At 45.4% G+C, this 23,355-nt stretch overlaps 1 protein-coding gene across 1 annotated transcript in view; it reads left to right on the top strand.

The window, feature by feature from the left end:
- The window catches only part of LOC311135306 (SH3 and multiple ankyrin repeat domains protein 3-like), a gene marked incomplete at both ends in the record, with an annotated part of 230,889 nt that overhangs the window by 200,790 nt on the left and 6,744 nt on the right, over window positions 1-23,355 (top strand). The window contains 6 exon segments of the mRNA XM_084169256.1: window positions 12,102-12,182; window positions 12,505-12,528; window positions 14,598-14,728; window positions 15,015-15,120; window positions 15,240-15,778; window positions 15,874-18,059. Coding sequence (XP_084025382.1) covers window positions 12,102-12,182; window positions 12,505-12,528; window positions 14,598-14,728; window positions 15,015-15,120; window positions 15,240-15,778; window positions 15,874-18,059 — 3,067 coding nt within the window.

Genomic DNA, 23,355 nt, shown 5'->3' with positions numbered 1-23,355 from the left:
CAACCAAAAGTCTGAAGAGTTGCTTGGCGTAGCAGCTAGCATAGCTGACTAGCTATCAAGCTAGCAACGTTTCCTTGACAGCTTGAACACAGCCCGCAACGCGGATAGCGCTTGTGGCTGGGCTGGGACCGCGGATTGTCCCGGGCCTGTGACTTTCTAAATCCCTGCTGTTTGTTGCTGTTTCCATCTGCCCTGTGACCTGCCCTGTCTGGAACTGTGTGGGGCACCAATGCTAGTCTATGTTGCTACCATGAAATCCAAAGCATAGGTGGGAGTAATGGAGAGGACAGTTTCTCTATCACAGATGAAGGATCTTTTAAACGAACAATAATGGTTCTACAAGCAGTTGTTACAACAACAGGAAAATAGCTTCAAGAGCTTTGTTCAAATACTGATGGACTCAACTAACAAAATAATGGACGATCTCAAATCAAATCAAATCAAATTTTATTGGTCACATGCGCCGAATACAACAGGTGCAGACATTACAGTGAAATGCTTACTTACAGCCCTTAACCAACAGTGCATTTATTTTACAACAAAAAAGTGTTGAGAAAAAAAGAGCAGAAGTAAAATAAAGTGACAGTAGGGAGGCTATATATACAATAAAATAAAGTGACAGTAGGGAGGCTATATATACAGGGGGGTACCGTTGCATAGATCTGACCAGATCTGACCAGAGAGGTCCAGGACCTTAAGAACAGTTTTCAGTTGTCCCAGTGAGAGGTGGATGTCCTGAAAGAGACTTGCAGAAAGATGACCACAAACTGTAAGTCTACGCAAGATGACATCAGCACTGTCTGTGAATCATTATTCACAATGACTGGGAAAACAAACTATCTAAAGGGATAATCCAGGAGGAATAATATCGTTGTGGATGGCATACCAGTCTTCACATGAGAACTGGGCAGAGTCTGAGGAGAAAATAAAAACAATGATCACTGAAAAGCTGCAGATGGATCATAAGAAGATTGAGGTGAAGCACTCCCACAGGTCTGGAAAACCTGTAACCATCCCAGGTGATAGACCGAGGCCGATAGTGGTCAGGTTCCTGTGGTTTAAGGACAAGATGGCTATTCTGGAGAGAGCCAAGAACTTCAGAGGAACCAACATCTTCCTTAACGAAGACTACTTGGAAGCTGTGCGGGGGGGAAATAACTTATCCAAGCCATGAAAGCTGCCAGAGAGGGGACATTGATTAAATCCGCTACGACCGGCTCATTGTCCACCCTCCCTCCCAAAAGACTGGGTGTAGTGAGAGAGCCAAGCTTCCGGGTTAGGAGCTTCAGCCCCACATCTCACACACACACATACACCAACTGACACTAACAAGTGCCTGATTGACTGACTCTATTGGCCAAACCATGTTCTTGTCATGCTTTTTGGGTTTTCTTTCTTCATTTTACTTCTATCTCTGATAAGCTACTCAGGAAAGGACTGAAAATAGCCCATATTAATATATGTAGCCTTAGAAATAAGATTCATGAAATCAATATCTTGCTAACATCGGATAACATTCATATATTGTTCAGCTTTGAAACTCACTTAGATAATTCCTTTGATAATACAGCAGTAGCAATACAAGGATATAACATCTACAGAATAGACAAATGCTAATGGGGGAGGTGTTGCTGTATATGTTCAGAGTCATATTCCTTTAAAGCTTAGAGATGACTTCATCTCTAATGTTGTTGAAGTGTTGTGGTTGCAAGTTAACCTGCCTCATCTAAAGCCTCTTCTTTTGGAGTGTTGCTATAGGTCACCAAGTGCTAACAGTCAGTATCAAATCAAATTGTATTTGTCACATGCGCCGAATACAACAGGTGTAGACTTCACTGTGAAAAGCTTACTTACGATCCCTTTCCCAACAATGCAGAGTGTAAAAGTAAGACACATTTGCAAAAATGTTCAAAGGAAATAATAACACAATAAAACAACAATAACGAGACTATATACAAGGAGTACTGGTACCGAGTCACTGTGCAGGGGTACGAGGTAGTTGAGATAATATATACATGTTAGTAGGGGTAAAAGTGACTAGGCAATCAGGATAGATTGCCTTACCTCCATAACTTGCTACATTTGCACACACTGTATATATATATTTTTTTCTGTTGTATTTTTTACTTTGTTTTGTTTTACCCCATATGTAACTCTGTGTTGTTGTTTTTATCGCACTGCTTTGCTTTATTTTGGCCAGGTCGCAGTTGTAAATGAGAACTTGTTCTCAACTGGCTTACCTGGTTAAATAAAGGTAAAATAAAATAGATAATAAACAGAGTAGCAGCAGCGTCCAGTGCATTCGGAAAGTATTCAGACCACTTCAATTTTTCCACATTTTGTTACGTTACAGCCTTATTCTAAATTGGATCAAATAAAAAATAATCATCCTCAATCTACACACAATACCCCATCATGACAAAGTGAAAATAGGTTTTTAGAAATGTTTCAAACTGTATATATATATAAAAAAAACATTAATACCTTATTTACATAAGTATTCAGACCCTTTGCTATGAGACTCGAAATTGAGCTCAGGTGCATCCTGTTTCCATTGATCGTCCTTGAGATGTTTTGATTGGAGTCCACCTGTGGTAAATTCAATTGATGGGACATGATTTGGAAAGGCTCACACCTGTCTTTATAAGGTCCCACAGTTGACAGTGCATGTCAGAGCAAAAAACCAAGAAGCCATGAGGTCGAAGGAATTGTCCGTAGAGCTCAGGGACAGGATTGTGTCAAGGCAAAGATCTGGGGAAGGGTGGAAAAAAAAGGTCTGCAGCATTGAAGGTCCCCAACAACACAGTGGTCTCCATCATTCTTCAATGGAAGAAGTTTGGAACCACCAAGACTCTTCCTAGAGCTGACCGCCCGGCCAAACTGAGCATTCGGGGGAGAAGGGCCTTGGTCAGGGAGGTGACCAAGAACCCGATGGCCACAGAGCTCCAGAGTTCCTCTGTGGAGATGATAGAACCTTACAGAAGGACAACCATCTCTGCAGCACTCCACCAATCAGGCCTTTATGGTAGAGTGGCCAGATGGAAGCCACTTCTCAGTAAAAGGCACATGACAGCCCACTTGGAATTTGCCAAAAGTCACCTAAAGACTCTCAGACCATTAGAAACAAGATTCTCTGGTCTGATGATGACACCAAGATTGAACTCTTTGGCTTGAATGCCAAGCGTCACGTCTGGAGAAAACCTGGCACCATCCCTACGGTGAAGCATGATGGTGGCCGCATCATGCTGTGGGGATGTTTTTCTGCGGCAGGGACTGGGAGATAAGTCAGGATCGAGGGAAAGATTAACGGAGAAAAGTACAGAGCGATCCTTGATGAAAACCTGCTCCAAAGCGCTCAGGACCTCAGGCTGGGGTGAAGGTTCACCTTCCAACAGGACAACGACCCTAAGCACACAGCCAAAACAATGCAGGAGTGGCTTCGGGACAAGTCTCTGAATGTCCTTGAGTGGCCCAGCCAGAGCCCAGACTTCAACCCGATCGAACATCTCTGGAGAGACCTGAAAATAGCTGTGCAGCAAAGCTCCACATCCGACCTGACAGCGCTTGAGAGGATCTACAGAGAAGAGTGGGAGAAACTCCCCAAATACAGGTGTGCCAAGCTTGTAGTGTCATACCCAAGAAGACTTGAGGCTGTAATCACTGCCAAAGGTGCTTCAACAAAGTAAAGGGTCTGAAAACTAATTTAAATGTAATATTTCCGTTTTTTATTCGTAATAAATGTGCAATTTTTTTAAAACTGGTTTTGCTTTGTCATTATGGGGTATTGTGTGTAAATTGATGAGAAAATAAAACAAGTTAATCAATTTTAGAATAAGGCTGTAACGTAACAAAATTTGGAAAAAGTAAAGGGGTCTGAATACTTTCCGAATGCAGTGTGTGTGTGTGTGTGTGTGTGTGTGTGTGTGTGTGTGTGTGTGTGTGTGTGTGTGTGTGTGTGTGGACTAAGTTTGGGCGGTGTCCAGATTGTGCCATAACGGGATACTCGGTAATACCGGCACTGAACACAAGGGGTGCTGTTTTCAAACCCCACTGATACTCTGTAAACCGAAGGTACATGTAAAATCTCATAGAGAAGTACATGTAAAATCTCATAGAGAATGCTAACTAAATGCTAACGAGAGCATTAAAAACAGTTTGTACAGTTTCTAACCTAAACTATACAACTAACTAAAAAATGCTACTCACAGTTTGCTGCACGCACAAAACAAATATTTGCCAGCAAGGCTCTTGATCCAGGAGGGGATTCTCTGCTCTTACCAAGCAAATGCTTGATTTTGGAAGAAGCTAACCACTTAGCTAGATTGCATAACAAGCTACTAAATTAGTAAACCAAATGCACAACTACAGAGCATTTAGCACATTTTAGACAGTTAACTTAATAGTTATAAAATATCTAGCTGGCATACATTTAGTTGTGAATTCCATACTGTAATTAGATCACCTGGTGCATGCTGTACAACAGTGAGTAACTCACAAGGCTCCGGTCTCTCGTCGTCGTTGTGCTTGTAAACAAACACCACGTGACACGTGACTGGGGACTACTGTACGCTTCATAAGAATGTGACAGGTGAAATGAAGAACACAATGTTCTTTATCTCCTTATTTCACAAGATGACTGCAGGTATTTACTTAAAAACTAGCTACAGATATTCAAATTCATTAAGAAAACTTCAAATAAATAGTTTAAACGGTATTGACGGTATTGAAAAACCATCCCATGGCTTTTTCCAAATACCCCGGTATACGGTATATCGCCCAAGCCTAGTGTGGACCAGAAGTCCCCACAAGAATAGTAAACAAAAAAAATTTGACCAACTGGGGATATTTTGTTAATCCCCACTAGGTTTAAGGTTAAGGTTAGAATTAGGTTTAGGGTTAGGGTTCGGAGCTAGGGTTAATTTTAGGGTTAGGTTAAGGTTAGGTTTTCAGGTTAAGGTTAGGCTTAGGGTTAATGTTAGGGTTAGGTTTAGGGTTAGGAAAAATAGGATTTTTAATGGGACTGATTTGTGTGTCCCCACAAGGTTAGTTATACAAGACTGTGTGTGTACGCATGTGTGTGTTGGAATGCCAGTGTAGTGTGAGTGTGTGGGTAGAATCCAGTGAGTGTGCATAGAGACGGTTCGATTGAGTCAGTGCAAATAAAAAGGGGGTCAATACAAATAGTCAGGGTAGCCATTTGATTAACTGTTCAGCAGTCTTATGACTTGGGGGTAGAAGCTGTTCAGGAGCCTTTTGATCCCAGACTTGGCGCTCCGTTACCGCTTGCCGTTGGTAGCAGAGAGAACAGTCTATGACTTGGGTGGCTGGAGTCTTTGACAATTTTTGGGGGCTTCTTCTGACACCACCTGGTATAGAGGTCCTGGATGGCAGGGATCTCAGCCCCAGTGATGTACTGGGCCGTACGCGCCTTACGGTCGGATGCCAAGCAGTTGCCATACCAAGTGGTGATGCAGCCAGTCAAGATGCCCTCAATGGTAAAGCTGTATAACTTTTTGAGGATCTAAGGGCCCATGCCAAATCTTTTCAGCCTCCTTCGGGGGAGGAGGTGTTGTCGGGCCCTCTTCACGATTGTGTTGGTGTGTTTGGACCATGTTAGGTCCTTAGTGATGTGGACACCGAGGAACTTGAAGCTCTCGACCCACTACACTACAGCCCTGTCGATGTGAATGGAGGCGTGCACGGCCCTCCATTTCCTGTTGTCCACGATCTGCTCCATTGTCTTGCTGACGTTGAGGGAGAGGCCTGGAACCACACTGGCAGGTCTCTGACTTCCTCCCTATATGCTGTCTCATCGTCGCCAGTGATCAGGCCTACCACCTTTGTGTCGTTGGCAAACGTATTGATGGTGCTGGAGTCATGCGCGGCCACTCAGTCGTGGGTGAACAGTGAGTACAGGAGGGGACTAAGCATGCACCCCTGAGGGGCCCCCGTGTTGAGGGTCAACTTGGCAGATGTGTTAGCTTAGTAGCTTAGTGATGACCTTGGAGGGCACTATGGTGTTGAACGCTGAGCTGTAGTCAATGAACAGCATTCTCACGTACAGTTGAAGACGGAAGTTTACATACACCTCAGCCAAACACATTTAAACTCAGTTTTTCACAATTCCTGACATTTAATCCTAGTAAAAATTCCCTGTCTTAGGTCAGTTAGGATCACCACTTTATTTTAAGAATGTGAAATGTCAGAATAATTGTAGAGAGAATTATTTATTTCAGCATTTATTTATTTCATCACATTCCCAGTGGGTCAGAAGTTTACATACACTCAATTAGTATTTGGTAACATTGCCTTTATATTGTTTAATTTGGGTCAAACGTTTCGGGTAGCCTTCCACAAGCTTCCCACAATAAGTTGGGTGAATTCTGGCCCATTCCTCCTGACAGAGCTGGTGCAACTGAGTCAGGTTTGTAGGCCTCCCCTTGCTCGCACATGCTTTTTCAGTTCTGCCCACACATTTTCTATAGGATTGAGGTCAGGGCTTTGTAATGGCCACTCCAATACCTTGACTTTGTTATCCTTAAGCCATTTTGCCACAACTTTGGAAGTATGCTTGGGGTCATTGTCCATTTGGAAGACCCATTTGCGACCAAGCTTTAACTTCCTGACTGATGTCTTGAGATGTTGCTTCAATATATCCACATAATTTTCCTTCCTCATGATGCCATCTATTTTCTGAAGTGCACCAGTCCCTCCTGCAGCAAAGCACCCCCACAGCATGATGCTGCCACCCCCGTGCTTCACGGTTGGGATGGTGTTCTTCGGCTTGCAAGCAACCCCCTTTTTCCTCCAAACATAACAATGGTCATTATGGCCAAAGACCATCGTTTTTGTTTCATCAGACCAGAGGACATCTATGTCCCCATGTGCAGTTGCAAACCGTAGTCTGGCTTTTTTATGGCGGTTTTGGAGCAGTGGCTTCTTCCTTGCTGAGCGGCCTTTCAGGATATGTCCATATAGGACTCGTTTTACTGTGGATATAGATACTTTTGTACCTGTTTCCTCCAGCATCTTCACAAGGTCCTTTGCTGTTGTTCTGGGATTGATTTGCACTTTTTGCACCAAAGTACGTTCATCTCTAGGAGACAGAACGCGTCTCCTTCCTGAGCGGTATGACGGCTGCGTGGACCCATGGTGTTTATACTTGCGTACTATTGTTTGTACAGATGAACGTGGTACCTTCAGGCGTTTGGAAATTGCTCCCAAGGATGAACCAGACTTGTGGAGGTCTACAATCTTTTTTCTGAGGTCTTGGCTGATTTCTTTTAAATTTTCCCATGATGTCAAGCAAAGAGGCACTGAGTTTGAAGGTAGGCCTTGAAATACATCCACAGGTACACCTCCAATTGACTCAAATGATGTCAATTAGCCTATCAGAAGCTTCTAAAGCCATGACATAATTTTCTGGAATTTTCCAAGCTGTTTAAAGGCACAGTCAACTGGGTGTATGTAAACGTCTGACACACTGGAATTGTGATACAGTGAATTTTAAGTGAAATAATCTGTCTGTAAACAATTGTTGGAAAACTTACTTGTGTCATGCACAAAGTAGATGTCCTAACCGACTTGCCAAAACTATAGTTTGTTAACAAGACATTTGTGGAGTCGTTGAAAAACGAGTTTTAATGACTCCAGCCAAAGTGTTTGTAAACTTCTGACTTCAACTGTATGTGTAATGTGGGCCAAAAATTATCAATGGAAATCAAATTTATCAACCCATGGAGGTCTGGATTTGGAGTCACCCTCAAAATTAAAGTGGAAAACCACACTATAGGCTGATCCAACTTTGATGTAATGTCCTTAAAACATGTCAAAATGAGGCTCAGTAGTGTGTGTGGCCTCCACGTGCCTGTATGACCTCCCTACAACGCCTGGGCATGCTCCTGATGAGGTGGTGGATGGTCTCCTGAGGGATCTCCTCCAGACCTGGACTAAAGCATCCGCCAACTCCTGGACAGTCTGTGGTGCAACGTGGTGTTGGTGGATGGAGCGAGACATGATGTCCCAGATGTGCTCAATTGGATTCAGGTCTGGGGAACGGGCGGGCCAGTCCATAGCATCAATTCCTTCCTCTTGCGGGAACTGCTGACACACTCCAGCCACATGAGGTCTAGCATTGTCTTGCATTAGGAGGAACCCAGGGCCAACCGCACCAGCATATGGTCTCACAAGGGGTCTGAGGATCTCATCTCGGTACCTAATGGCAGTCAGGCTACCTCTGGCGAGCACACGGAGGGCTGTGCGGCCCCCCAAAGAAATGCCACCCCACACCATGACAGACCCACCGCCAAACCGGTCATGCTGGAGGATGTTGCAGGCAGCAGAACGTTCTCCACAGCGTCTCCAGACTATGTCACGTCTGTCACATGTGCTCAGTGTGAACCTGCTTTCATCTGTGAAGAGCACAGGGCACCAGTGGCGAATTTGCCAATCTTGGTGTTCTCTGGCAAATGCCAAACGTCCTGCACAGTGTTGGGCTGTAAGCACAACCCCCACCTGTGGACGTCGGGCCCTAATACCACTCTCATGGAGTCTGTTTCTGACCGTTTGAGCAGACACATGCACATTTGTGGCCTGCTGGAGGTCATTTTGCAGGGCTCTGGCAGTGCTCCTCTTGCTCCTCCTTGCACAAAGGCGGAGGTAGCGGTCCTGCTGCTGGGTTGTTGCCCTCCTACGGCCTCCTCCACGTCTCCTGATGTACTGGCCTGTCTCCTGGTAGCGCCTCCATGCTCTGGACACTACGCTGACAGACACAGCAAACCTTCTTGCCACAGCTCGCATTAATGTGCCATCCTGTGTGGGTTGTAGACTCCGTCTCATGCTACCACTAGAGTGAAAGCACCGCCAGCATTCAAAAGTGACCAAAACATCAGCCAGGAAGCATAGGAACTGAGAAGTGGTCTGTGGTCACCACCTGCAGAACCACTTTTTTATTGGGGGTGTCTTGCTAATTGCCTATAATTTCCACCTGTTGTCTATTCCATTTGCACAACAGCATGTGAAATGTATTGTCAATCAGTGTTGCTTCCTAAGTGGACAGTTTTGATTTCACAGAAGTGTGATTGACTTGGAGTTACATTGTGTTGTTTAAGTGTTCCCTTTATTTTTTTGAGCAGTGTAAAAATTGATTTGCCGTGATAGGTTTTTTATTGTTGTGCACTCTCCTCAAACAATAGCAATGTTATTTTTTCACTGTAATAGCTACTGTAAATTGGACAGTGCAGTTAGATTAACAAGAATGTAAGCTTTCTGCCCATATAAGACATGTCTATGTCCTGGAAAGTTTGCTGTTACTTACAACAGTCATGCTAATCACATTAGCGCACGTTAGCTCAACCATCTTGTATACGGGACACCGATCCCGTGGAGGTTAAAGTGCCCTTTACTTGTTCTAACAGCCAACCAATTAGCTTGGTGTTCGACCAGATACAATGCTATTTATCTGTGAACAAATTAAGACTTTCAGCATGCTAATAGCGAAGGGCACTCAACATGTACTGCACTGACACAAATGACTGGTGATTGGCTGAAATAAATTGATAATTAGAAGATTGTGGGAGCTGTATTGTTAGACTTTACTGCAGCCTTTGATATTAATGACCATAATCTGTTATTGGAAAAACGTATGTGTTATGGCTTTACATCGTCTACCAGATCATGGGTTGAGAGCTGTCTATCCAATAGAACACAGAGGGTCTTCTTTAATGTAAGATTTTTAAATGTAAAACATGTCAAGTGTGGTATTCCGCAGGGCAGCTGTCTTGGTCCTTTACTGTTCTCTATTTTTACTAATGATCTACCAGTTGCCTTATACAAAGCCTGTGTGTCTATGTACATTGAAGATTCAGCATTATACACATCAGCACCACAGCTAGTGAAATCACAGCAACCCTTAACAAAGAGGGAATGGGTGGCTAGTAATAAACTAGTCCTGAACATATCTAAAACTAAAAGCAAATCATTCCCTAAGACCTCAGCTGAATCTGGTAACGAATGATATGGCTGCTGAGCAAACTTCTTGGTGTTACGTTAGATTGCAAATTGTCATGGTCAAGGCAAAAAAAGAAAGGGCATAGGAAAGCTGCAGCTGGCCCACAACAGAGCAGCACGTCTTGCCCTTCACTGTAAAAAGAGGGCTAATATCAACAAGATGCATGCCAGTCTCACTTGGCTTAAAATAGAAGAAAAAAATGTGACTGCATCACTTCTTTTTTTGAGAAATATTACTGTGATGAAAATTCCAAATTGTCTGTATAATCAAATAACATACAGTTCTAAGAGCCATACTGTATGTACCCCACCAGACATGCCACCAGGGGTCTCTTCACAGTCTCCAAGTCCAAAACAACAACGCACAGTATTGTATATAGCCATTGTTACTTGGAACGCCCTTACATCTCAAATTACCCAAGCAAACAGCAAAATCAACTTTAAAAAAACAATAAACCAACACCTCACAGCACATGCATCTCCCTTTGCTGACCTAAATAACTTGTATGTTTATGTAAAGTTAAATGTTTTTGCTAAGTGTTTTGTCAGCACAGGACCTTTTGTATTTCTATATATTTTTTAAATGTATGTTTCAAATCAAATCAAATCAAATCAAATCAAATCTCTGTCCTAGATCTGTCCTTGTCTATTATTGTTATGTATTATGTCATGTTTTATGTTTTGTGTGGATCCCAGGAAGAGTATCGGCTGCTTTTGCACCAGCTAATGGGGATCCAATAAAATCCTAAATCGTAAACCACCCCATGAAGTTCTACTGAGCCGGCTTTGCTCTGCCTGGCTGTTCTGTGATGTTCTTAGCTGTTCTAAGCTGTGTTTAATACTCTAAAAGGAAGCAAGGCAACTTTTTCTACAGTTCTTTTCCTAACTCTGCAAACACTCTCACAATTCCCACTTCTCTCTTTCTCGCTCTCTCTCTCTCACACACACACACACCTCATAGCTCACACACATCCCTCTGCACCAAGCCAAGCCTTGCTACCACCATGGTAACCACAGCAACCGTGCTGTGTGTTTGAATTAAGCATTGCAATACACTCTCTCTAGTGCTCTCTCGTTCGCTCTCTTTCTGTCTCTCTCTCTCTCTCTCTCCGTAGTTTACATGAATATGCTGACCGGTGATGAAGTGATAGCGTATGGACTAGATTAGATCAGATCTATAGCTGCTCAGTGTAGCTGCGTAGCCAGGATGTGTAAGCATCCAGATGTTCTGCTGATCAGTTTTTTCTCTCCAAAGTGGTGCATTGAGATGGGACTGGCTGGTCGATAGTATATTGAATGAGGTGCTGTATTGTATTGTGCAGAGACTGGGAGGTATGCTGCTGTATTTTAACATGCACAGATTATAGTGTGTTGGGTGGTGAGCTGCAGCATGGATTTCATAGGCTGTGCTGGTGTATTTTAGCTGTGATAATATGTAGCTGCACATGTCATATAGCACAGTGGGAGGTATTGTACTGTAGTAATTGATGCTGTGATGGTATGGACTGTCTATTTTGAGGGAGTGTATAGTCACATGTTAACAGTGAGCTTTTCTTCTGTTATATGGATGTGGACTGGATAATATAATAATAATATGTAGGTGTTTGGTAGTGGTTGTGGACTTGCACAGATTAATAGTGAGCTGATCTGTAATAGTTAGTAGGCTATACGAGGGTCTTCAGGGTTTTTGGATGCTAGCGGAGATGAGTGTATGTGGACTGGTGTGGTGTGGCAGTGTATCAAGGGATTTCCGAGCTGTGGGTATTACAGTTATTTATTTATCTTCCTCTGCCAATGCCACATGGCACAATGTACTCCCCACCGGAGTGTTGAGTGTTGTGTGTTTGTGAGTGTGTGTGTGAGTTTGTGAGTGTGTTTGTGTGACGGAGGGAAAGAGAGAAGGATGATCAAAAAGAGTGTGTCTACCCGCCTGAACAAGTCGTCCAGCTTTCCCCAAGTTGACCAGGGGAAGGCTGTGAAGACAGGATGGAGCCTCCGGCTGGGCCACGCTCGCAGGGCGCTGAGCAGCAGGGTCAAAGGGCCTTCCTCCTCACCCTCAACATCATCATCCTCACCCTGCGTTTTCTTCACAGCTCCACCGCCACCCAAGAGAGCACCCAGCACCACTTTGACACTCCGCTCCAAGTCCATGACCGCCGAACTGGAGGAACTGGGTTAGTGTGAGAACACACAGACGCAAACATTCACACACTTGTACACAAACAAACACTCACATCTCCCCACTCTCTCTTTCTCTCTTTCTGTCCCTCTCTCCCCTATTCACTTAACCTTTCTGATTAAAATATGCTTCCTGCCTTCATACAACTTAGAACATCTATTTCTGACAGCATGATCTTTTCTTTCTCTTCACCTGTTGACATTTCTCTTTGACGCACTCAGGTACTCTCTGTCTCTCTCACACACACACACACACACACATATACCCTGACCAACATCGTTTTCTGTCCTCGTTGACATGATCTCTCTTTCACCAAGCTTCCGTCCGGAGGAGGAGAGGAGGTGAGTCAGAGTGGAGACCTGTTGAGGCATCATCAATTGCTTCTCTCTCTGAGCGTGTCAGACACACTGTTCATTATAGATGAAGCACGGCACAGCATGGGCACTGAGCTCTGAGTTAGTCAGTCAGTCAGGACCTGCTCCTCAATCTGGATGCTCCCAAAGATACGAGACTCAGACACTATACACCGTGCCTCCGATCCAACATAGTGAAGGTTTCTTTAGTTGTGTGATATGCTTGGTGTAATTGTCAACTGTAAATGTATTTGAACACATGTAGGCCTGCATGGATGTGTTGATATTGTGTGTAGATGTTGTGATATTTTCTAGTTTCTAGATGTCTGATAGGGACGAGGAGCTGTGCATTGTGTGTAAACACTCACAATTTGTCATGTAAAAAGCATTTTGGTCCATACAGTGAGGGAAAAAAGTATTTGATCCCCTGCTGATTTTGTACGTTTGCCCACTAACAAAGACATGATCAGTCTATAATTTTAATGGTAGGTTTATTTGAACAGTGAGAGACAGAATAACAACAAAAAAATTCAGAAAAACGCATGTCAAAAATGTTATAAATTGATGTGCATTTTAATGAGGGAAATAAGTATTCGACCCCTCTGCAAAACATGACTTAGTACTTGGTGGCAAAACCCTTGTTGGCAATCACAGAGGTCAGATGTTTCTTGTAGTTGGCCACCAGGTTTGCACACATCTCAGGAGGGATTTTGTCCCACTCTTCTTTGCAGATCTTCTCCAAGTCATTAAGGTTTCGAGACTGTCGTTTGGCAACTCGAACCTTCAGCTCCCTCCACAGATTTTCTATGGGATTAAGGTCTGGAGACTGGCTAGGCCACTCCAGGACCTTAATGTGCTTCTTCTTGAGCCACTCCTTTGTTGCCTTGGCCGTGTGTTTTGGGACATTGTCATGTTAGAATACCCATCCACGACCCATTTTCAATGCCCTGGCTGAGGGAAGGAGGTTCTCACCCAAGATTTGATGGTACATGGCCCCGTCCATCGTCCCTTTGATGCGGTAAAGTTGTCCTGTCCCCTTATCAGAAAAACACCCCCAAAGCATAATGTTTCCACCTCCATGTTTGATGGTGGGGATGGTGTTCTTGGCGTCATAGTTAGCATTCCGCCTCCACCAAAGACGGCGAGTTGAGTTGATGCCAAAGAGCTCCATTTTGGTCTCATCTGACCACAACACTTTCACCCAGTTCTCCTCTGAATCATTCAGATGTTCATTGGCTAACTTCAGACGGCCCTGTATATGTGCTTTCTTGAGCAGGGGGACCTTGCGGGCGCTGCAGGATTTCAGTCCTTCACGGCGTAGTGTGTTACCAATTGTTTTCTTGGTGACTATGGTCCCAGCTGCCTTGAGATCATTGACAAGATCCTCCCGTGTAGTTCTGGGCTGATTCCTCACCGTTCTCATGATCATTGCAACTCCACAATGTGAGATCTTGCATGGAGCCCCAGGCAGAGGGAGATTGACAGGTCTTTTGTGTTTTTTCCATTTGCGAATAATCGCACCAACTGTTGTCACCTTCTCACCAAGCTGCTTGGCGATGGTCTCGTAGCCCATTCCAGCGTTGTGTAGGTCTACAATCTTGTCCCTGACATCCTTGGAGAGCTCTTTGGACTTGGCCATGGTGGAGAGTTTGGAATCTGATTGATTGCTTCTGTGGACATGTGTCTTTTATACAGGTAACAAGCTGAGAATAGGAGCACTCCCTTTAAGAGTGTGCTCCTAATCTCAGCTCGTTACCTGTATAAAAGACACCTGGGAGCCAGAAATCTATCTGATTGGGAGGGGGTCAAATACTTATTTCCCTCATTAAAATGCAAATCAATTTATAACATTTTTGACATGCATTTTTCTGGATTTTTTTGTTGTTATTCTGTCTCTCACTGTTCAAATAAACCTACCATTAAAATTATAGACTGATCATTTCTTTGTCAGTGGGCAAACGTACAAAATCAGCAGGGGATAAAATACTTTTTTCCCTCACTGTACATGCTGTGTAGCTGTATTCAGACTGTGTGTTGTCTGTGTGATCCCTGTACAGAAAGGCTCGATGAGATGCTAGCGTCCCAGGAGCCTGTGATGTTACGTTCCCAGCCCACAGAGGCCGACTACAGAGCTGCTACTGTCAAACAGAGACCTACCGGCAGGAGAATCACACAATCAGAGATCAGTGTGAGTATATAAACACACACATGCGCAGAAACAAATAGATGCACTCTCTCTCTCCCACCCACGCACTCACACAAACATACACATCTGAACACACATTCTCACATATACATACATTCACATACACAGGCCAACCCTGGTGGCACAGAGACCTACTAGCCACAGAATAATATCAGCATATACAACCTCCCACACACTCACATACACTACATTTTGTTTTGTATAAAATGTTTCTGAAACCTATGTGTATTTCTCTGTGTGTGTTTGTGGGTGTATGTGTGTGTTGCAGTCGTTGTTTGAGAGGCAGGGCATGGCATTACATGGTGGGCTCCACCCAGGGATGGAAAGGGCTCATATGCAGCTGCCTAGAGGGATGTTCAGGACCAAGTCATTCGGTAACACCTTTCACCTTTAGTACAGTACTTAGTCAATAACTTGACAACTGTAGTGCAGCATCTTTGTACTGCTTTAGGCTTTCTATCTCTCTCTGACCTTTTACCCCTGACCTCTCCAGGTGCGACTGAGGAGGACCGTCTGTCGGTGTTGGCTGGAGAACACCGTTTCCCCCGGAGCTCCTCCATGACGGAGAGCCTCCGAGACCACTCCCACTCCCATTCTATCCCGCCCCCTCCCCAGACCGCACCCCCTCCTCCCCCCTCCCTCTACCACTTGGACACTGGCCCTCCTGCCTTCTGCCCCCCTCCTCCCCCTGCCAGGGGTCATGGTCAGGGTCATGACCCTGGAGGTCGTTCCAGCTTCAAGCCCTCCTCCCTGGACCTGGACCGGCCCTATGACCCATCGCCCCGCCAGTCCTCCCATGCCGAACGCCAGAAGAAGGCAAGGTCAATGATTATTCTACAAGACTCCTCCCACTTACCCGTGGAGCCCACCGACATCCCCCGCCCCTCCGCCTCTGCTACACCACCAGATCGAATCAAACGGAAAGGCCGGGTGATTGACAACCCGTACGCCAATGTGGGCCAGTTTAGTATTGGACTGTACACACCCACCAAGCCCCAGCGCAAGAAGAGTCCTCTGGTGAAACAGCTACAGGTAGGTTATTCTAGTTATTCTGATTATTGTTAATATAGCAAGTGAACAAAATGTATTTTGAAGTTTCTAATTTATTGTCCTCTCTACCCCTCCAGGTGGAGGACGCACAGGAGAGAGCCAGCATCGCCTTGGCCGCTGCCCACTCACGAGAGACCTCCCCCTCTGGTCGACACACACACACCCACAGCCACACACACACCAGCCGGGCTGACTACTACCAGCAGCAGCTGATGGTGGAGCGCGAGCGTATACGTCTCCAGGGAGAGGCCTTGCTGCAGGGGAAAGGGCCTTTCGCTGCCGCTATCGCTGGCGCCGTGAAGGACCGAGAGCGCCGTTTAGAGGAGCGGAGGAAATCCACAGTCTTCCAGTCGGTGGGAACCATGGAGGGGGGGTCGGGGTCCACCCCTGAGCCCCCCTCCTACACCACATCTCGCTCCATCGATGAGCGCTTGCTCAGCAGAGAACTGGGCCAACTGCCACCCCCCGCCCTGGCCCTGCGCCCCTCACCTGGCGGCACTACCTTCATCCACCCACTCACAGGGAAGCCCCTGGACCCTAACTCACCCCTTGCTCTTGCGCTGGCCGCAAGGGAGCGGGCACTTACCTCCCAGAGCCAGTCCCCCGCCAGCAGCCCTGAGCCCAGGACTAAACAGGACAGGGCTGGTGTTGGAGGTCAGGGGGCTTCGCTTTTCATCGACAGCCAGACCAAAGAGCCTCAGCCTGGGGATGGGAGGCCGGGGTCGCCCCAGGCTGGTAAATCCCAGTGGGGAGTGTCATCACCCGCCTTGCTTCGCCAGGAGATGGAGGGAAGAGGGCAGGAGAGGAAGGAGGAGAGGAGAACGGAGGATAAAAAGAGAGTGTTGATCAGTATCATGGACACATCACAACAGAAGACAGCTGGACTAATCATGGTCCATGCCACCAGTAACGGCCAGGCTGTGGGGCTGGGACCACGGCTGGAGCAAACCCCCACCTCCCCAGCCACCGAGCCCAGTAAACTCTCCCTCAGTCGGGCTCAGTCGCCCAGCCCCTCTGCTTCTCAGTCCCAGCCCCAGACCCAGGCCCAGGGCACCTCCAGCCCAGCCCAGGCTCCCCTGGCCCAGGGCAGTTCAGAGGAAGATGTGGAGCCCTACACAGTGAGCCTACCTCCAGCCATGCTGTCCTCCAGTGATGAAGAGACCAGAGAGGAGCTGAAGAAGATTGGGGTGCTCCCACCTCCGGATGAGTTCGCCAACGGGTTGCTGGCCAATTCACAAGCCCAGGCCCAAGCCCAAGCCCAGGGGATCCCTGTACCCCAGTCTAAATCCACCACCTCCCCCACAACCCCTACCATCCCTACTCCCCTCACCCCTTCCACCACCACCCCAACCTCCAGCCTGACCCCCACCTCCAGCTTGACCCCCATCCAACCCCAGGGCCCTCCTCTCCAGCCTACCCCCGGAGGAGCAGTCGTCTCAGGGAAACCCTCGTACCCGGACCAGCCCCATCCTCCAGCCCTGCTGGCTGAGTCGGGTTCAGCAGCAGACTCTGGTGTGGAGGAGCCAGACACACGCAGCTCCAGTGAGAGAGAGCGAGACCACCACCTGGAGACCACTAGCACTGTGTCCACCGTCTCCAGCATGTCCACTCTGTCCTCGGAGAGTGGCGAGCCCGCCGACACACACACCTCCTACGCTGATGGGCAGACCTTTGTGCTCGACAAGCCGCCAGTGCCTCCCAAGCCCCGGCTCAAGTCCCACATTGGAGGCAGTAAAGGCCCGGTCACCTTCAGGGACCCGCTGCTGAAGCAGAGCTCTGACAGCGAGCTGTTATCCCAGCAGCAGGCGGCTGCTCTAGCTGCAGCAGCGGCCGGAGGGGCAGGGCTGGGGCATGGAGGCCTGGGGTCTGGAGGCCTGGGGCATGGAGGCCTGGGGTCTGGAGGACTGGGGCATGGAGGACTGGGGCATGGAGGCCTGGGGCATGGAGGCCTGGGGTCAGGCTCTATATCTGGCCTGGCGGGAGGCCCCGGGAGGCCCCGCTACCTCTTCCAGAGGAGGTCCAAGCTTTGGGGTGACCAGATGGAGGTTCGAGGACCCGGGGTGGGGTTAGGGATGGGAAGTCTGGGGAGTCTAGGGGGGTTGGGGTTGGGGCTGGGGGGTGAGGAGGGGGGGAAACCATCAGTGATGGGGGAACTGAGTACCAGATTGCAGCAGCTGAATAAGGATACCAGGTCACTGGGGGAGGAGGAGCCACTGGGGGCGTCGCTGGACCCTGGGAGGAAGTCCCCTGTGACAGGCGCCAGGTAAGACAGGACAGAGGGAGGCTAACTGAACATTACATTTACATTTGAGATTTTAGTCATTTAGCAGACGCTCTTCTCCAGAGCGACATACAGTTAGTGAGTGCATACATTTTCATACTGGCCCCCCATGGGAAACGAACCCACAACCCTGGCGTTGCAAGCGCCATGCTCTACCAACTGAGCTACATGGCCAAAACATCCTTAGGCCCTATTCAAGAACTTTAAAATGCATCATTCTTTCCTCCCTTCCTTGAAGTAATCAAGAATCAAGAAGGAATCCAACACCATTTGGTTGGTTGAAGGCAAGGTTCCATTAGGCTACACAGCTTTTACAAATCCACTCAGCTGTAACTGTTCAAATAGTTCCACATTCAGTGATAAAATATTGAATTCTAATGATCACTGCTGGGTGTGTTGTGCATGGTTTTCTCTCTCCCATGACAAAGTATGCCACTGCTGCCATATCCCCTGCACAGCCGACTGCAGTGGTAAGTAAGAGGGACTGAGGATAGAAGACACGCTTTGCCAATGGTACAATGCTAGCATTAGTTTTCCTTAGCAATGCTAGGTCAAACAGGCCCTTTCATTAGCTATCCCCATCCCTCTCCCCATCCGGTATTAGCATAGCAATATCAAGGTGGGGTAATAGTGTTAGAGTTGAGGTTCTTCTTAGACATGTTGGTGTGGAACCTTCATCCGAATGCAGCTTCCATCCATGATTGTTTAACACACCATTTTAAAAGCAGAAGGGCTTTGGAAGAACATTTGTATTTTTGTGGGGTTTCTTTTTTTCATTGTTCTACTGAAAGTCCTTTGTATTCCTACAGATGTGACAAGGACACGGAAGAGAGTAAACCTTAAGTTTATAGGCTCTAGGGTAAACCCAAACTCATTTTATATTTTTTTCCTAACCAGCCTAACAACTAACCCCATGGGAATGGAATAACCCTACTTACATTTTCAGATTTTTTTATTTGCCATGTCAGTTGTTTCCTTGTTTGCATGATCCACTTCCTGACCTCTCGACCAATAAAATGAGACATCAGGCTCATTGTACAGTAACTAGTTAATCACTTCCTGTGGAGGGCCATAAAACATGACTACGTGTAATTCCAAATATAACTTATGTACTGTATACATTTAGTACTGTATCTCTCTGAGACTCCACCATTATAATATAAAATGTATACAGTATATTTTCAGTAACTGATTGGAGATTTAAATATTTTTTTGTGTAGCTCTTTAAAGATGTACAATGTACAGTACATTTTCTCTCATTAAGACTGCTAAGTCTAGACTGAGTAAACCTCAGATCATCTCAAATAATTGTATGATGTAATTCTGTACAGTACAGAGATTATAGGCCACCTGGAACATGCTGAGTTCTATGCTCTGTTCTCAGTTTCCATGGTGACAGCATTGGCCTGCCATCCACAGTCGCCTTTGTTGTATCTAGTCAGTAAATCAGCTCTAAATCTAATAACAGTCAATAAAACACTGTGTGTGTGCATGCACATGTGTGTGCTGGGTTGGTCGGTCGGTCAGTCGGTGGAAACAAGGTAACACAGGACCTGGAGGCATGCACTTCCTGAACGCTTCTTCTCATTTCTACACACACTCACCTCTGACATTTAGGCACTGACCTATGACCCTGCCAGCTGACCCCCTCCACACACGGCTCCCTTTCTCCTATGTGCAGTGTTCAGCTGGAGTGGGTAGAAGTTGCCTCTAACCACTGATACTGGATCAAATAGTTGTTTAACACCAAATAGTTTAAGTTACGGATTGGGGGTAGGGTAATCTGATCCTAGATCTGTGGTTATGGTTAACATCTATCTCAAGCTCTCTCCTTAGATTGCTACCATCTCTCTCCTTTTTGCCAGCAACCACGTTCACACTCTCCTTACACTATGGTCTTCTGACTGCTTAAAGTGCTAGTACAACCAAAAATTCTGTCAGATGTCTTATACCAAATAATGAATGGAGACTTCTCCTGATGCATATACAATAGCAGGATCTACACATATTGTATATAAAATAATCTATACAATATAACTACATACATGTTGATTATGGACTACACAACTTTTAGCCTGACTTTTTAGGTATAAAAACATCTGACATTTTTCTGGAGTGAACTATTCCTTTAACATTCAGAGACGATTGGGCTACATGAATGATCCCTCCCACCTCCTCAATCAGCTTCAAGCACATCAGCAGAGATACAGTGGGGTGAACTGTCGCCTACTGTAGAAATATTAATGCACATTTGCTTACATTAATGTGCTTTAGTTGTTTTTATTAGTTTGGAGTTCCTTGTTTTAGTAGCCTATTATATCTTATGTTGATAATATAATGAATAGTGATTGTTTGATGTAGGTAGGGGATAGTGTCTATAGAGTATAAAATAGTTTAGATGTAGTTAGTTAGTGTGGGGCTTAGTTGACCAGCCTTATGAGTAGCAATAGTCTTCTATCAGCAGTCTTCGGATGCATCTGAATAGTCTAAAATGGATTCCTCTCCTCACCTCCTCCCCTTAATCTGCACTGAACTGATCTGAACAGGTCAAAGCAACATGAGGGATGCCTACTTGGAATTCACTTTCACCTGTCCAGTTCTTTCATATGATGCGGAGACTATTAAGTAAATAAAGGAAGAGGAAAGCGAGAAGAAAATAAGTGATTTTAGGACTATTGAGATGGAACCCTGATGCCTGTGTTTGTCTACTGAGCAGGAGGACCAGTTATGACTACCAGTACCACCCTGACCTGGTTGTGGATAGGATCAGTAATGGCGGCCTGCGAGCTCGCCTCAACTCTCTCTCCCTGAAGCTCAGCAATGTTCTCAGATAAGGTGCTGAGGGACACTACTATTATATCATTTTATAGAGTAGCTATGGTTAGTCATATAGCATAGCAAAGCAAATGTGTTGGATATTTCACCATGTGTTTGAAGTAAGTATCACATACCGTCAACTCAACCAATCCCAGAGCTGGACTTCACCTATATTCCCTCATAGCGTGATGTCACGTGTCATGTGACAGAGTGTTCTGATTGGCCCACTCCTCTCTCTCAGTTAATTTCACTCATCTTGACCTTATCCAATCAAAATCAAGCCCTCTGCTTCGTCCCGCCCCCAACGTCATCCGATACTTATTATTCTACTGACTTTTCCTTTCTTTTCAGTTTAAATTAAGGAAAAGCAGAAATTATGCACATCATTATTCTTTCTCTCTCTTCCTCCCTCTCATTCTTCACACAGTTGCAGAACTCACTCGTGTGATTTCTGTGGTGTGATCACTCACTCAGTGTTCCTCCATACATTTAACACCATCCCCTGTCTGTCCCATTCAAATGTATCCATACCGCCACAAAAGCTATATGTCTCATTCATTCATGTCCACTCATGCTATGTTGTCATAGCTTTAGCTGGTTCAGGAATTCATGGTTGTCATTGGTTTGAGTTGTGGTCTTGGTCTTCTGTTCTTCTCTGATCTTTGATATATGTTACATATGTTTCTGTTTGATATCAGTGATTGTGTTGGGGATGGCATTAGTCCACTGACTAGTTACTTATCACACACTACACTATACACTTTACTCTACACTACCGGTTAAAGGTTTTACAACACCTACTCATTCAAGGGTTTTTCTTTATTTTTACTATTTTCTACATTGTAGAATAATAGTGAAGACATCAAAACTATGAAATAACACATATGGAATCATGTAGTAACCAAAAAAGTGCTAAACAAATCAAAATATATTTTATATTTGAGATTCTTCAAATAGCCACCCTTTGCCTTGATGACAGCTTTGCACACTCTTGGCATTCTTTCAACCAGCTTCATGAGGTAGTCACCTGGAATGCATTTCAATTAACAGGTGTGCCTTCTTAAAAGTTAGTTTGTGGAATTTCTTTCCTTCTTAATGCGTTTGAGACAATCAGTTGTGTTGTGACAAGGTAGTGGGGGTATACAGAAGATAGTCCTATTTGGTAAAAGACCAAGTCCATATTATGGCAAGAACAGCTCAAATAACAAAGAAAAACGACAGTCCATCATCACTTTAAGACATGAAGGTCAGTCAATACGGAACATTTCAAGAACTTTGAACGTTTCTTCAAGTGCAGTCGCAAAAACCATCAAGTGCTGTGATGAAACTGGCTCTCATGAGGACCGCCACAGGAATGGAAGACTCAGAGTTACCTCTGCTGCAGAGGATAAGTTCATTAGAGTTACCAGCCTCAGAAATTGCAGCCCAAATAAATGCTTCACAGAGTTCAAGTAACAGACACATCTCAACATCAACTGTTCAGAGGAGACTGTGTGAATCAGGCCTTCATGGTCGTATTGCTGCAAAGAAACCACTACTAAAGGACACCAATAAGAAGAAGAGACTTGCTTGGGCCAAGAAACACGAGCAATGGACATAAGACTGGTGGAAATTTGTGCTTTGATCTGGAGTCCAAATTTGAGATTTTTGGTTCCAACCGCCATGTCTTTGTGAGATGCGATGTTTAAAATTCAAGGCACACTTAACCAGCATGGCTACCACAGCATTCTGCAGCGATACACCATCCCATCTGGTTTGGGCTTAGTGGGACTATCATTTGCTTTTCAACAGGACAATGACCCAACACACCTCCAGGCTGTGTAAGGACTATTTTACCAAGAAGGAGCGTGATGGAGTGCTGCATCAGATGACCTGGCCTCCACAATCCCCCGACCTCAACCAAATTGAGATGGTTTGGGATGAGTCGGACCGCAGAGTGAAGGAAAAGCAGCCAACAAGTGCTCAGCATATGTGGGAACTCCTTCAAGACTGTTGGAAAAGCATTTCAGGTGAAGCTGGTTGAGAGAATGCCAAGAGTGTGCAAAGCTGTCATCAAGGCAAAGGGTGGCTATTTGAAAATATATTTTGATTTGTTTAACACTTTTTTGGTTACTACATGATTCCATATGTGTTATTTCATAGTTTTGATGTCTTCACTATTATTCTACAATGTAGAAAATAGTACAAATAAATGAGTAGGTGTTCTATATTGTACATTACTATGAGTCTCCATAACCTGAGTTTAAACCCAGGAGACTCTTGCCATTCATCCTGTTTCTTGTTGTTTTATTTTGTTGTCATCCCTGTTTGTTTGTAGTCTTTATTATTTTGTTCAGTGTTTGAGATGTGAATAGTGTTCTCATTTCTCTCTCATGTGGCCTGCTGGACTCATCGGGTTCTGATTTACTCAAGTCTGCTGCTGTTGTCATGTCAAACACACACACACACACACACACATACA

Source organism: Coregonus lavaretus (genome assembly GCF_964263955.1).
Source record: "Coregonus lavaretus genome assembly, chromosome: 9".
Lineage (NCBI taxonomy): Eukaryota > Metazoa > Chordata > Actinopteri > Salmoniformes > Salmonidae > Coregonus > Coregonus lavaretus.
Note: the sequence above shows the minus strand (reverse complement) of the source record. Positions and strands in the feature narration are given on the sequence as shown.